General features: G+C 51.8%; 1 protein-coding gene across 7 annotated transcripts in view; it reads right to left on the bottom strand.

Moving 5' to 3' along the window:
• Positions 1-15,563, bottom strand: part of NRAP (nebulin related anchoring protein) — a 71,030-nt gene that overhangs the window by 25,090 nt on the left and 30,377 nt on the right. For 6 of the 7 annotated variants that reach the window (XM_086680917.1, XM_086680915.1, XM_086680914.1 and 3 more), the window contains 9 exons: positions 13,840-14,037; positions 13,172-13,276; positions 10,671-10,769; positions 9,161-9,265; positions 7,960-8,067; positions 6,049-6,360; positions 4,838-4,942; positions 1,941-2,039; positions 221-325 (listed from right to left, as the gene is read on the bottom strand). In XM_086680917.1, coding sequence (XP_086537043.1) covers positions 221-325; positions 1,941-2,039; positions 4,838-4,942; positions 6,049-6,360; positions 7,960-8,067; positions 9,161-9,265; positions 10,671-10,769; positions 13,172-13,276; positions 13,840-14,037 — 1,236 coding nt within the window. The remainder of the gene's footprint in view (positions 1-220; positions 326-1,940; positions 2,040-4,837; positions 4,943-6,048; positions 6,361-7,959; positions 8,068-9,160; positions 9,266-10,670; positions 10,770-13,171; positions 13,277-13,839; positions 14,038-15,563) is intronic. The other variant, XM_086680918.1, reaches the window with a different exon arrangement.

Genomic DNA, 15,563 nt, shown 5'->3' on the forward strand with positions numbered 1-15,563 from the left:
GTAGGATGGCCTACCTAGCCCGCAGAGCTCAGCAGCGCAAATGAAAGCATGGGGCCCCTTGGTCACAAATATTACAAATTTCAAGATGGTGACGGCAGAGCATTCAAGTAAGCTCCAGGCCCTTCTGAGTACGGGATGCTTCTGAGCACAGGCTGCCGGGCACTGCCCAGGTCCCCGGATCCCCCGGAATGAAAGCCAGTGCCCCATCCGCCAGCCTCACCTCACTGATATTCATGGCATTCAGCTTGGCCAGGAGGACTTCAGGGAGGTCGGCTGTCTGAGTGTAATGGTGCTTTATGTTTTCTCCTTGTTCCTTATATAACCTCTGTGGAGGAAGAGAGGTTTTGCATTAAACCCAGGAGGTTCTTCCACACAGCCATCAGCCAAGTTACACTCCGGGAGACAAGGGACAGCTGCCACCTCCCCATAGAGACAGGATCTTGGGTGCCCTGCCTCCACCTGGATCCCACAGCCAGCACGGTGACACGGGCTTCGTGCCCTCCTGAGTCCTACGTCCCAGCTCAGAACACGACAGGCTGAAACCTGCCTCTGCGTTAACACTCTACTTGTAGCATAAACCTGACACGGTGTCAGATGGGAAAATGAGGTCTAGTTAGCACGTAATAATTTTGTTATTAACCATAAAGCGTGGGAGGGCATTAAAATTCAGAAGCATGAAAGAGGGCTCTTCCACAGGGGACGTCTGGACCTACTTCAATCCCCACTCCCTTCCTCCGTCTCGAGGATTCTTGTGCTATTAAATGTCTACCGGGTGGGTCTGGGGTGTCTTTCATGCGGAACTCTGATTTGGGCTTATGACATCCTCATAGTGATGACACACGAAGTTGGCATCGGCCACCAGAGAAAGTTTCTAAGCCGGGCTTTTCCATCCCAAATCTTAGTAGCTGTGTCCAAAGTTTCTACGTATCACAGCACTGCCCCCTAGAGTTGGTCAGGGTAAGGAAGAAGCCCGGGTTGTTTTTCTTCATACAAAAGTTCTTCTTGTTTGACCATCCGTGTTTCTCAGAATTTAATTTGTTTCTGATGGGCTGCTTGTCAAGAAATTATAAATTCCTAAACCCGTAAGTTTGTAAATCATCCCAAAACTTATTCTGATAGGCACTCGACATTTCTAAATGCCTGTTAAATAAGGCACAATCAGAATAAAATATTCAATTGGGAAGCATGAGAGATAATTTTGAAACTCCTCTTCACCAAGGGTTGCACATTTTCCTCACGGCAAGTCGAACGGTTTGAAGATATTTACAAGGCGTGTCTGCCCCACTTTACAAAGATCTGCGGGCCTCTCTCAGCAGAATCAGCCAAACGGGGTTAACCCATGTCCTAAAGTGAGTTTTTATGGGACCTCATCATTCGATTTGGTCTCCAACGAGCGCCATGCCGTGAGGACAAAAGGCCAGGTCTCAGTTTCACGTTAAAAAGGGAAGACGGGAAGTGAGTTCACCGTTAGTCTCGTGCCCGCAAGACCCAAATCATTTCCAAAGTCTTTGGGGGAATTCAGAGAGCAAGAATTCCTGCCCTCGGGTCCCAGGGAGCCCTAGCGGGGGCTGAGTCTTCCAGTTGCCAAGAATTTTCACTCCCAAAGTTCCAGTTCTGGAAACAACACCTTAAAACAAAAAGGAGAGGGGAAAAGCCCCCTCCCCCCAACACAAATCTTGAAGATATGCAAATGGGAAGACAGGAGAGCATGAGGGCAGTGGGGTGGCAGAGCCCCACTTGGCATCAGAAGAGCGGTAACACCCCATTTGCATCCTAATGAGGAAGCACCCCCGCTAAGGTGCTCCTTGGCAAAGGACAAGGAGTTCCTTCATCCTTAGAACAACAGAAAGAGCAAGGCAAGGAACCCTCAGCTTCAATCGCAGTGTTGAAAGAAGAGCCCACTCTTAGAGTTCATAATGTATATATATATTATCACTTACATCCACGGCTTGGGTATAACTAATTCTGGCCTGGACCATCTCCGGAGTGTCTTTAATACTGGTAAACTTCAAAGCATCTGGAGGCTGACGGTACTTCTTCTGTTGAGCAGAAAAAGATCAAAGCTGTGAATTTTGTGTCGCTCTTTCATGCCATTTGAAAGGGAAAATCATAGGTTGCTTGAGATTAGAGTGAATTTGTGAACATAATTATTATTCGGCTTCCTCCATCTTTATATCCTAGGTGCCTTCAGGTTAATATTTGTTTCAATTTAAGAATAACCTCATGTCAATTAACATTAAAGTATTTCTAGCTGGTGCAAAGAAAACATCGCGAAATGGGGTTATACTGCTAAAATACCGGGGGATGTACGCCTAGGAAAGGGTTCTTTTTGTGGGTTTCAAATGCTGCGTTGTTTACATCTCTTAGTTTGGGTCTCCCAAGCAAGAAGGTGGTTACATTCATCAATTGAAGCTTCCCGCTTTCCTTCCACGAAAGGACTTGGCAGAGATTATCACAGTCAAAACCCTCGCATTTAACAGTCAGGGATCACAACTATTCAATCACTTTAGAACCTGGTTCAGTTAACATGACCAAGGAGTCTTTAGAATGTTACAATAACAAGAAGAAGGGTGCTATGGTTGAAAGGAAGGAGCTTACGTTTTGAAAGACACTGGAAACAAACAAACAAACACAGAATCACAAAGAATTCCAATGCTGGCAAAGACCTAGACACCCAATTCTGATTCTAAAAGTCATGCTTAAATTAATTCCGGGTTTGTTTGTTTGTTTGTTTTGCAATCCAAATACATTTCCAGGAGACTAGGACAGTCGCACTCTTAATGGACTTATGAAGTGTATCGTTCCTCAAATCAAAGACCTATTTTATGAACACTTCCTCATTTATCAGGGTCAGTTTTTGTAGCCTGGGTTGATTAAGGAAGACAGGGTTCGGTATCCAGCCATCTCTGTTGGGTCACCTGCTTTTGTAAATAAAGTTTTATCAGAACACAGCCATGCTCGTTCACGTACACGGTTGTCTATGGTTGCGTTCACACAGAGGTGGCAGGGCTGAGGAGCCCCAACGGGAACTGTGTGGCCCACAAAGCTGAAGACACTCCCTATCTGGTCCCTTACAAGAAAAGGTGTGCCGACTCCTGCTTTAAGAGACAGGCGTGTATGCATCTGTGGTTTTCTCAGCAGTGTGTGGCATTCGGGCTGAAAATTAGGAGGTCAGCCAATTTGACACTGAACTGGAAGTGTGGGAAACAGAAGTGAGGTGATTAGGGAGAACGGCCGAAAGATTTTCTTGCCTTACTGAAGTTTGAGGACTGGCATGCAGCATAGAAGATAAGCCAATTTGTTGAGTAAGTCTGCAAAATGAGGTGGAAAATTAAGCCCACTGTGGGATAAACAGTTCCAGAAAGCTCCCTTGGATGCCAGACTTAGATGCATGAAAGAATCATCTTGAAGTCTAAATTGTGTGTATGATTTATTTTTCACATCCTTTTATGAGTGGGCCCAATGAGAGCTTAGGAGCATGAGTCCTCCAACCTAGATGTTTGCTGCGGCAAGTTTCTCAAAATCATCCTTTGAGGAAGGTCTTTCCTCAGTCAGAATGAACTATTTAGGGCCGTGAAGTGTCCACTGAGCCTTGAACGTTGACTAAGATTTCCTAAGAATTAGGCCAATCAGAGCGAACCCACTTCTGGAACCAGCTCTGTGACATGTCAGGCTAACCAGAATATTCTCCCATGGGAAAGACATCAACGCTGGGCAGGTGTGTTTGGAAAACCAACTTAGGTGTCTTTCTGTTCTACCTACACATTCAGTAAGAAAGTGTTCTCAAAACAAAGTCTCAGGAGGCTCATTACAAAGGCTACCATCCTGTGGCTGCAGCCGTGGTGATCCCCTCCCCACCCAGGAAAATCCAGAATGACCAGGTTACTCTGGAGGCAACTAGAAAAATTCTCACTTGCCTTCTGAGCAAGTTCCTCCCCAAACAGACATGAACAGAGGTGGGATTTGGGTTGTTCGAGGATGGGCAGCCTCCGTGTGAGCACGAGGCAATGACAACTCCCTGGTGTGTCTAATCCAGTGGCTCTCCACCTTCCGGCAGCATCTGGAGACACTGTGGGTCGTCATACCGGGCAGAGGGTGCTACTGGCATCTAGTGGGTGGAGGCCAGGGGTGCAGCCAGACCCCCCACGTGACCCAGGACAACCCCCACAACAGAGAGCTTTCGGAATGCCAACAGTTCTGAGATGGAGAAACCCTGATCAAATCTTTAAAAGACCTGTTTAATGAAACTCTCCCCAAAATGTGAGCAGACGGATCTTTCTAGCACGCTGTAACGCCTTAGGGTCCAGCTGGGGTGGCTGCAGGTGGACCGGCGTGAGATTTAAGTAGAAGTGAGACCCCTCAACAGGAGAGACCCGGGTCACGTGCTCCACACCACGTGAATATTCAAAAACTGTTTACACTGTGGCGGGAAGAGAGAGAGAGAGAGAGAGAGAGAGAGAGAGAGAGAGAGAAACCGGGCATCAAGTCCCGAAAGAGCTTTCTGGGTGCAATAAATGTTATCTTTTCATCATCTCTCCCTTGTTGCTTCATTAAAAAGGTAAGCTGGTGGGTAGCAATTGAGCTCTTTTTGATTGTCATTATTATTCATAATATCATTTGTCACCCACTTTGTTTTTGCCGGGGCTCTACGGGCCCCTACTGGTGTGTGTTTGGTATATAGTTTCCCTCTAATTACCGGCCCTAGTCTGGGCTTCCGGGCCTTTCATGTAGCTTTGCCTTTTTCTTCGCCTTTTGAGTGGAAATTATTTTAATTTTATACAGCAATGCCACACGCCTAGTGCAGCCGGCCCTGTTGCACGCTGTCAGGAAATCTCACCTCGCTAATGAGTTCTCCTGCCTTCTTCGCCTGCTCCACATTTAATGACCCGGTGGCGACCCAGCCCGTGCCTTTCATCCACTTCACATCTGCCCTGTATTGGTTCTGATAAAGGAGAAAGAAGAAAAAGGCAGGCCATTGTTGGCGCGCAGACATTTAAAGGGCTGTTAACGGCTCCCAGATGTCGCCTTGGTGCTGGCTGAGTCAAATTAGATGCCACTTTTGTCTTATCCATTTCTGCACAGTCACAGGCAGGGCTCCAGAATGTCAATTAATTTCCCCTCTAATTGGAGCCTCCCGCTGCCGGTGGCGTTAGGCCCCACCCACGGGCGCCCGGGGGTGCAGCGGGAGGGGTCGGATCAACCTTGTCCCTCATTAGGGACGCGTGTCTACCTCGGGAAGAGGAGTGTCCTCATTGTCTGCTTTCCCCGTTTCCTTGTTGGAAATGACAAGCAGGGGAGAAGAAAATGAGAACTCACAACAGAACCCGGGTGGGGAGCTATTTGAGGGAATTTCACAAGACAGCCCAGGCCTCCCACGGTGCCGATTCCTTCCTACGCGCCTCGGTGCGGGGCAGGGGGCACATCTCATTTCTTTGCTCGCCGTGCGTGGAAGGAGTCGTTTTAATGGGAAGCCATTTAAATGGACGCTTCTCCAAAACTCGCACATCACCTGTATCCCCGGAAACCGCTCTGCCAGGAAGGGTGGTCTGTACCGCCCTCCCCACTGCCCGGCCCGCGTGCGGGCAGCTGACCTGCCTTCTCAGCGCACAAGAGTCACCTGAAGGAGGAGGGGAGCCAGGTGGGGCACCCAGGAGAAAGGGGAGGGAGCGCTCAGGTTAGCGTGTGCCACTCTTCCCGCAAAGGGCGCTGCCAGGGTTGGAAGGAGGGTGGGAGACCTCTCCCCGAACAGGCCGCGGTCTCCTCCCCCACCCCCCACCCCCCCCCCCCCGCAGAAAAACGAAAGAGGGAAAACAGACAGTAGAGCAAATGCCCCGGAGGAAAAAAGTCGCTGGGTGGTGGTATAGTATCTGAAGCGGGCAGAGCTCAAATAAAGGTTAAACCACTAGGAAAGCTGAGCTGTGTCCGCCCTGGGATCCAGAAGCAGGTATGTCAGGGGATACACTACCATCTCGGGGGCGGTGGAGGGGGGGTGCTGGGGAAAACCATCGCGGCAACGCTAGCACACGCACGCGTGCACACGGAGCTTACGTCGCTCTGTAATCCGTACGCCTTCTTGGCCCATTCCACCCTCATGTCTGTGGGCAAAGCGGTAAAGTGATGAGATGCTGTCTTGTAGCCTATGTCTGTGGCTAGATGCTGAGCCTTGCGGGCGTGCACGAGGTGGACCATGTCCAGGGAGACGTGGCACTGGGACCTGGTGTCCTCGAACCCCTTCTTGTACTCCAGGTCGCTCTGCAGCTTGGACATTTGCAGCGAGTGACTCATTTGTGAATCCCCCTGGGCATCCTTCGCCCCGATCAGCTTCCCTCTGGACCTCTCATAATCTTCCTTGTACTTCACCTAAACAGGAAGGAGAGAGAGGGGCACGTTAGCATCTCCTAAAGGCATTGCTAACTTTCAAACTGAGGGTATGAAAGTCCAAACAAAGCCAAACAACAGACTCTTACTAGAATTAGAATCTTCCTATCATTGAACAGTGAAATAAAAGATTACTCATTATTTCCCTCTTCACCTCAGCTGCCAGGAAGCTCAGAGCTAAACTGAATGCTCAGCTATGCAACAGTCTATTCCCAAGTTCCTGGTGACATTCCATCTCTTGTCTGTATTCCTCCACCTCACTTTTTCTGGGTTTATTTTTAAGTGGCCCATTGTTTCCTTTCTGGGAATAGTGAAAACGTTATAAGCAAAAAGTAGTCGTGGAATGAAAATGACACAGAATAGCCCAAACACAGCTGCTGTTTGAGAAAGGGGCTCATATTCGCTTGGAAAAAGACCGACAGTAATGAGGATCAGAAGGAAAAAACAGATACAGAACTGCCTTAAAAACTGTAACAGGATAATATTATCAGGAGACCTGGGCTCTCCTCTCACCTGAGCCAACGACAACAGTATCAATACCTGCCACCATTTATTGAACACTCACTGTGAGCCAGGCCTGGTACAAACCCAAGCCCCTCAAAGTGCATCTGTAGACCAGGGCTGGTTCATGAACTCTCACCAGGAACAAGATAAGGACCTTATGCCAGAATGACATCACCAAGTCACTGTTTAGCTCAGCTCATATCTACGTATATTTATATAGGGGAGTATATTTATGTGCACGCATTTCTTCTGGAAGCAAGACTGTCTTGATGACATTAGCAGACTTTGTCTTCTACCCTGGCCTCGGCTTCTGATCTCACATCAGACTCCCGACAGACGGCAGCGGACTATGAACGCTCAATACACGTCAGTTTGTTTCATTTCCTCGTAAACATTTTGCAACTGCCGATTTACCAACGAGTTACCTGAGATTTTGGAAGGTCAAACCACCTTCCCAGAATCACAATGCTTACTAGGGGATGGAGCTAGGATCGTATCCAAGGTCCATCTGACACCAGGGCCTACCCTCTCGGTCACTGGCAGGCCACGACACCCTTAGATAGTCCTGGAATGTCTCTGAGCCTCAGTTTATCTGTCACGTAAGCCATTTAGCTTACTACTCGTGCTGCTGCCGCTAACGATGCCTCCACCTACTGAAAGCCAACGTGTGGCAAGCAGTGTGCTCTCGGCTCGTACAGGATTATCTCATTGTGAAGCAGTCGTATTTTTTTTTTTTTTAATTTTTTTTTTAACGTTTATTTATTTTTTTGGGACAGAGAGAGACAGAGCATGAACGGGGGAGGGTCAGAGAGAGAGGGAGACACAGAATCGGAAACAGGCTCCAGGCTCCGAGCCATCAGCCCAGAGCCCGACGCGGGGCTCGAACTCACGGACCGCGAGATCGTGACCTGGCTGAAGTCGGACGCTTAACCGACTGCGCCACCCAGGCGCCCCATGAAGCAGTTGTATTTATCCCCACTTCGCCGATGGGACCCTGAGGCTCAGGCCCTTTCTGACTCTCCTAGATGGAAAACGGCAGGATTCGTGGCGCCCTGTACAAGCTGAGCACCTACTCACCTCGCTGGCCAGGTCCCTGTTGGCTTTGGCTGCCAGGAAGGCCAAGGAGTCAAGACGTAGCTCAAACCCTTTCGCCTTCTGGTTTTCCCAGCTGCTCTTATACAGTTTCTGAGGAGGTGGGGGAGAAAAGAGATCATCCTCCTGCGGGAAGCCTTCCCTAGACTCTGTAACGCTCTCTCCAGGAGGCAAACACGACGGCGTCCTTCCACAGAAACCTGGTAACCTGAACACCACCAGACCTCCTTGTTCCTGCCTCAAGGCCTCCTAACACACAGGGCTTCGGTCAAAAGAAGCTGAGTTTGAACTCCAGAGGCCTTGAAAACTACCAGGAGTCTTCATGGGGGTCTCAAAGACATGCCCGAGGTGGAATAACATTGCAAAACGCCCGGCAACATTTCCGGAAGGTTCCCCACCCCTGCGCACACAGCCCGCTCAGCCCAGCAGGTGCCACAGCTGCGTATCTTTGTCTCCCTGCCCCCACCTGCGGGTTTCAAGGTCTCTCTTCTGAAGGCTCCCTCTCTGTGTGTGTGAATCAGTTTAGCCCCTGTTGTTCCTTCTAATTTTCCCCTCTACCTAGGACTCAGATCAGGGCTCCAAAGACCTGGGAGCTGAGGGGGAGAGCTGAGGAAGGCCCCTGCTGAAAGACAGGGAGGAGAAGGTTGGGGCCACGCGTGCTTTGTGTCTGAGAGCCATCTGGGTAATGGCTACCTTCTGCACACTCCACCTCCTCCCAGGGCTTTCCGTATATTAGCTCACTGAAGCCTCGTGACAACCCGATGAGGCGGGAACTAGTATTACCCTTCCTTTGCCAATGGGACAACTGAGTGCAAAGAATTAGCCCAGGGTCTCACACCTAGTAAGTGATAGACCCAAGGATCGAACAAACCCAAGCAGTTTGGAGCTAACGCCTTCAAGTGCTGCTTCCTTCCTTCTAGCAATGCTCTACTGCTGTTCGAGCCGCGACCCTGGAAGAACCACTGCCTCCTACCCTGTTTTATAGTCAGTGGGTCAAATCTCCCGCCAGCTCGTTCCTAGGGAAAGTGGTCCTTCCCTCCCCCTACAACTGGCCAGGAACGAGGTCTGCTGGATGAGCTGTTTACAACGACCGGATGTGTGGAACCCCAGGTGACAGAGCACAGTGGCCAGGCGCCTACGCGGGAAAGCAGAGTTTACAGCCGCCCCCCGCCCCCTCTGGCCATACCTCACTGAGATTGGCAGCGTTGGCTCGGGCCTGTAAGAAGAGAGGCTCGTCTTTGCTGATGCTGTACTGATGGACGGACTGCTCGTTTCCTGCCTTGTAGGCCACCTGTCAGGAGAGAGCACTGGGTCAGGAGCAGGTGGCGGGGGGCGGGGGTGGCACGGCATCTCTGGTGTGCCTTCAGATCTGCTTGGCGTTTCTGCGACCTGCACGGGGGGGGGGGGGTCCGTTACAAAACCCGCCAGACCAGGGGCGCCTGGGTGGCACAGTCGGTTAAGCGTCCGACTTCAGCCAGGTCACGATCTCGCGGTCCGTGAGTTCGAGCCCCGCGTCGGGCTCTGGGCTGATGGCTCGGAGCCTGGAGCCTGTTTCCGATTCTGTGTCTCCCTCTCTCTCTGCCCCTCGCCCGTTCATGCTCTGTCTCTCTCTGTCCCAAAAATAAATAAACGTTGAAAAAAAAAAAAATTCAAAACCCGCCAGACCAGACGCTGGCCAGCAGACGACAGCAAATGGGGCTTAAGGCCGGAGAGGTGAAGGCAGAAGGCGAGGCAGTGAGGAGCTGTGAGAAGAATGTGGTCAGGGGACCAACCCGACCACACTGCCAAGGTCCCTGTCTTCACACGTCGCCCTTGAGAAGGCACTGAGCTTCCCAAGCTGTTCCCATCTATGCTGTCCACGGCCACAGAAAATAACCCGCTGCAGGGCTCAGGTGGGCCCAGGCTCCCCGAATGAGAAAAATAAGAAGCATTCTCTGCCCCCCTGCACGTCCCCGCCCCCCCCCCCCCATCGCCAGTCCCAATGCATTCATAGGCAGTGACACCTGGAAAGCGAGCAGTGACCAAAAAGACAGCACAAGTGAACACCTGCTCCATGAAAAACGTACCCCTCTGTTCTTTCTCTCTCCCCTTCCCTCCCACCCCCCAACTTGAGCTTCCAAAAGGCGGCTTTCTGATGCCCCTGAGCTCTGTTGGTAGCGTCCTTTCCGGCACGTGTCCCTGGACCTTTATGAAGGACGACTAGGACGGTCCTGGCCACCCTGCGGCAGCTCCAACACGTGCTTGGTGTACGTGCACAGGAAGTGCTCAACACTGATGTGCAAACAACATACATGGTGTTTCACTCCGATGCCGCGCATCTTGGGGCGCATGTTCCCCCCCACCCCCAAAGAGAATTCTCTCCCGGCTGCAGAAAGACAGAGCCTGTGATGAGAGGTAGGAGGAGGGGGAAGAAAGAAGAAGAAAGCGAGACGGGGCAATACCGAAAGCTGAAATGACTAGCATCAGTCGGCATCTGTCCTCACAACCAGCAGAGAAGGGAAGTGGGGTGAGGCAGAGAGAGCTGGGGTCCGGTGCCTGGAGACAGCCTGCAGGCTCTGGGAGAGCCAGGCCCCACCTGTCTAAAGGAGAGGTTCGCTGGTGCCCGGATCGTGTCCGGGCAGCACCTGTTGTGGTCTCAAGAGACGCCCGGCCCGTGACACGGCAGCACGGCGGAGAAAGGGCGGCTCGGGACTCACTCCGCTCTGCAGCTCCTGGCTCTTCCTGGCGTGTGCCATCTGGGAGCTGTCGGTCACACTGGTGAACTTGAGCTCGTCCGCCCTCTGCCTGTAGTTTTTCTGTTTCCAAAGAAAAGGGACAGCGTGGCATTAGGGGTTGGCTGTCCCCCCCCACGACACTCGTGCTTACGTCCACACGCACACTTTCAGTGACCCGTGCATCTTCCTGGGGGGAGGGGGACCGTCACGGCTGGTCCGGCAGCTTAATCGGGACCACACAGGCCTGAGGCAGCCCGCTCTGGTGAGCCTCTTTTAGTTCCCACCCTTGAGTGACAACTTGAGCCTCTCCCTCAGGAAACCCTATGTTTCACCTTATGCCCTGGGATGCACCCATTTTATAAATCGAGATCTGACACAGGAAAAGTGACATGGAGGGAACTTGGCTTTACAACCAGGAAGACGGAGGCCAAGTCTCGCCTCTGCCCCTCTCCAGCTTCATGACCTTGGGCACCTCTCTTGATCACCCGAGCTGCTCTTGCTACAGCGGCACAAAAAATAGAAGCTGTCTCACTCTGGGGTGGGGCAGAGGCTTCAATGCCATGCTTTCCACGAGCGGAGTCCGTGGACACAGCAACGGTTCACATCAGCCGTCACCGTTAGGCATGGTGCCATCACGGCTATCCAAGGATCCCCTATGCCATAGGGAACGGGGACACCGGGAGCCACAGGTGGGAGGCTGGTGGTCGGGTGGGATCCAGCCTCCCAGTTCCTTCATGTCCCAGATCGCCGAGGTCTCGTCCTCACTGTGTCCCCGCCTCACACCCACAAAGTAACTGGCAAGATTTCAAATGTGCTAATTCTGTCTCCCCACAGGGACTTCTTGTCCCTGCCGGAGGTTAGTTCCTCTGGCTTTTCCACCGGAGGTGCCAAAGTGGACGGGAAGGGCGGCCGCTGGGGTGGCTTCACTGAAGCAAAAGCCTCGTGTGGCGGGGAGAGCAGAGGTGAGCACCACACCGGTTCTGTCAGCAAGAGGGTCATGGGCACCACCTGAACCCAGAGTCAGGTCTGGAATATTGGAGACTCCAAATCTCCTGCCTTTAGGGAAAAAAATTCTCCAAAGAGACTTGTACTTTTCCTCTCTAGTTCCAGTGTGTTGAATGGGAAAACTCCTTCACCACATAATTGAAGGAAGTCGCATCTCCTTCCCACGGTTGGAAATTCCTGATTATTCCAGGCTCTGCATGGGTCAGATCATAAGAAATTACTGAGGAGCCAAGAATCCACCCTGGACAGGGCACAACAGAAACATAAAACAGGCGAAGAGAATAGTGTTTTCCCGGCCCTCGAGGAGCTTAATAATTCGTAGGCCGAGGAAGTGAGACAGAGATGGAAATTCCTAGGGCTGGAGGTCAGCTGGTTGGGTCTCCTCATTACACCTTTATCCAAGGCAAATGGGGCTTGGGTTTTCTCCACTTGGGAGTTCAGCACGCCTGAACTGAGTCACAGGAACCCTGACCCGTTTCTATATCCTAACCTTATTTCTTTATTTCTATATCCTAACCTTGAGCGTGTCTGTGTCTGAGAGAAGGATGAGCAGTGGAAAAATAAGAGTCATTTGCAAAACGTGCTTCGGGGATGCAATAGCACCTAATGGTCAGAAGCTGGGGCATCAGGCCGAACACACTGGGACAGAGCCCAGCTCTGCTCCTCCCTCGAAACTCTCAGTCCCTCTTCCCTCACCAAAATGATCTTCACCGGGGAGTAACAGTGTCTCCTCACACAGGGCCGCCGTGGGCAACGGATGAGCAGTATGCACGCAACGTCCTCAAAGTGGTCAATCAACAACAGCAACGGCTGCGGGACTGTGCAGCCGTTATCACTACTATCACCATTTGCAAAAGATATGCCGACTCAGCCTTCCCGGTCCTGACACAAGAATTCCCTTTGAGGATCCCAAACAGAGCTCCTGAAATAGTCACACTTCCAAATGAGATGCCCTTCAAAAGTCTTCCTCTGCCGGCTGCCAAAGCCCACTTTGCCTGGTGGAGAGAGAGCCGCAGGGACTCTCAAACACTCCCTGTTCCACACGACAGAAAGGGTCAGAGGGCTCGAGTGACTTGACCGGAGTCTGCAGTGAGTCGAAGGCACAGCACCGGGAAGAGTGCTGACCTCCAAACAGCAGACCCTCTGATTCAGGAGGCAGCACGCACGCCTCACGTGACAAACACATTTTCCCACGTGCTAATCGACTGCGTATTACAACCCTTCTGGATTATTCTTTGGCTGCCCCTGCTCCTCTACGTAAACTGCTAAGGCTTCTCACGAACGCCTCCCCGGATGGGGGAGGGCATGCGGAATATTCGTCAGGGTGCCCTGCAGGTGCGAAACGAAGAGGTCCTCCTCTGAGTCCCCCTCAAAACAAGCCGGGGGTCTGGGGAGGGGGCATCAGGGGAAAAGACGGCGTTCGGCGAGTCGCGGGCTGAGAACCACTAGGAGCCGGGGGGGCCCCGAGCTCAGGTTACCTCGCTGATCAGCTGTCCCGCTTTCTTGGCCTGCTCCAAATTGAGGCTCCCCTCCGTCAGCCACCCGACTCCTTTCATCCACGCCAGGTCGGCCTTGTACTGCAGCTGCAAGAGAAAACCCAAGCTGTAATCAGACGTGTGGGTGCAAAGAAGATGGGAGAGTTCGGAAAACCCTTGTTCTTGCATTTGTAGAACTGCCCTCGGCTCTTTCATAGTCGGGCTGGACTCTCCTTGCCAGGCCACTGGCTCACTTTGTAACCAGCAGATCATCTCCCACCTTAGTGCTCAAACACCACAACCGCACCAAAAAGAGGGCTTTTCACACAGTTTTGACTGAACATCGTATCTCTCAACCTGCTAAATTTCCAAGATTTACTTGCCATTTTCAACGCTCGCCTCCTCCTTGCTCAGCGCCGTGATCAACACATCTGGCCTTCTGCACCAGCTCTGAGCCCCAGTCCTCCGCCCTCTTGCCTCTGCTGTCTCGACTGTATCTAGGGCTCAACCTCCCCACCCACCTTCCCTGCGGCCGACACATCTCAGAAGTTCTTCCTAGTCCTCGGGGTCACGGAACAGACTCACGCACAGGTTCCAAATCGCTCTCAAGACGTGCCTGTGCCCAACCGCGAGAGGTGCAGGAAGAGAACCAGCATTAAGTGAGGGCTCACCTCGCTCTGGAGCCCGTAGGCTTTCTTGGCCCACTGAGTCTTCATGTCCTCAGGCAGCACAGTGTATTCATGCAGTTTTTTCCTGTAGTCCAGGTCACTGGCCAGAGCTTGGGCCTTCTTAGCATGCTTGATGTGTACCATGTCCATGGGTAGGTGGAAGCGGGTCTTACTCTCTTCAAAGCCTTTCTTGTATTCGACCTTGAATGTACCGACAAGGCCCATTACTTGAGGTCTGCCTTTGCAGAAGCGGTTCAAAACACAGAAAAGCAGCCCGGGCTTTCATGAGGAAACGACAATGTCACTCATCTGTCAGAAAGGTGGGACCCAATTTCTGGCTCGGGAAGGCGGTGCTGCTGAGGAGCTGAGGCCCCACGCTGCTCTTGCTCTGGCAGGAATGCCTCTCACCAATATGAAATCTTTCTCCCTGGCTTCTCCAGGAGGAGAATGCTCGATCTACAGTTTCTGCGGAACCTTTACGAGGCAGAATAACAGAGCTTGGGCTGCAGAGCCCGACAAGTCTTAGGTCAGACCTGGTCCACCCTTTGCCAAGTGGATGACCTCTGGGGCTCATGTTCCTCAGGGGACTATTGCGATAAGCAAGCAAGATAGCAGCTGAAACCTGCTAAGTGCAGGGACTGGCACAGAGCAACCACTTGGCAAACGTTCCCAATGAGGATGGCAATGACAGTGGTGATGTCGGTGATGACAGCGGTGACAGGGGTGACGGTGGTGTGGTGGTGAGGAAAGGTGGCATGCCACAGCGGAGTCAGTATGGTTCCAGAAGTTAGACTTCTAGGATCCAATCTCTACCTTTACCACTGACTACTACACAAGTTTGGGCAAGACACCATCCTTTTGGCCCCAACTCCTCCCGCTGAAAATAAGAAGTATAATTCTGTTCTCTGTCTAACCTGCAGCCAAATTCTCAGTGTCTCTGTATATTTCACGATAACGCACTTCACAGGACGTGTTCTGTAGGCACATCCAAAATGGCGACCCAGATGCCAACTCTCTCATTCTGTTTAAACCATGGCTCCTTAATGACTCACCAGGGAATTATATCTGGCTGTGCCACGCAGCCTGCACCAACTTGGAGCAGCCGCTGTGAAGCAGAAACTCAGTGCTCATGTGTCCTTCTGGCCTCCTCAGCTTTGGCAGGGAAGACCTGATCTGAAACCGAGTAGGTCCCTCATAGCAGAACCCTCCCACTCCAAAGGATTTCGGCAGGTGACGTTTACCAAGGTTCATCTCCAGCCACCACAGTCATTTACCAGCAGGGTCATTTCAACTGGTTGGAGTTTAGGCGACTCAGTTATCTGCTAAACGTTCTGAGTATCAAGTGTGTCGTAGCCACAGGATTCATCCAGGACATTGTCACAACAGACAGGGCGCTTGGTGTCTAACTCTCCCCGTAAGAATTAAGCTCCGCTGGGGAGGAACCTGTTATGTGTTGTCCATTCTGATAGCCCAGGTATCTTACACGGGATCTTGCCCGTGTCTTACACGGGTAGCTGCTTGGTAAACATCTGTGGGATGAATAACTGTGGCCAGACACCTTTGTACCTTGAGCAGTAGAAAGAGATCACTGTTGGGGGCCCCACCTCTCATCTATTTTATTTTAATTTTTTTAATGGAGAGAGAGAGAGACACACACAGAGCATGAGCAGGGGAAGGGGAAGGGGCAGAGAGAGAGGGAGACACAGAATCTGAACCAGGCTCCAGGC

This window comes from Puma concolor, chromosome D2 (genome assembly GCF_028749965.1).
Source record: "Puma concolor isolate L17-30 chromosome D2, mPumCon1.1.hap2, whole genome shotgun sequence".
Taxonomy (NCBI): Eukaryota; Metazoa; Chordata; class Mammalia; order Carnivora; family Felidae; genus Puma; species Puma concolor.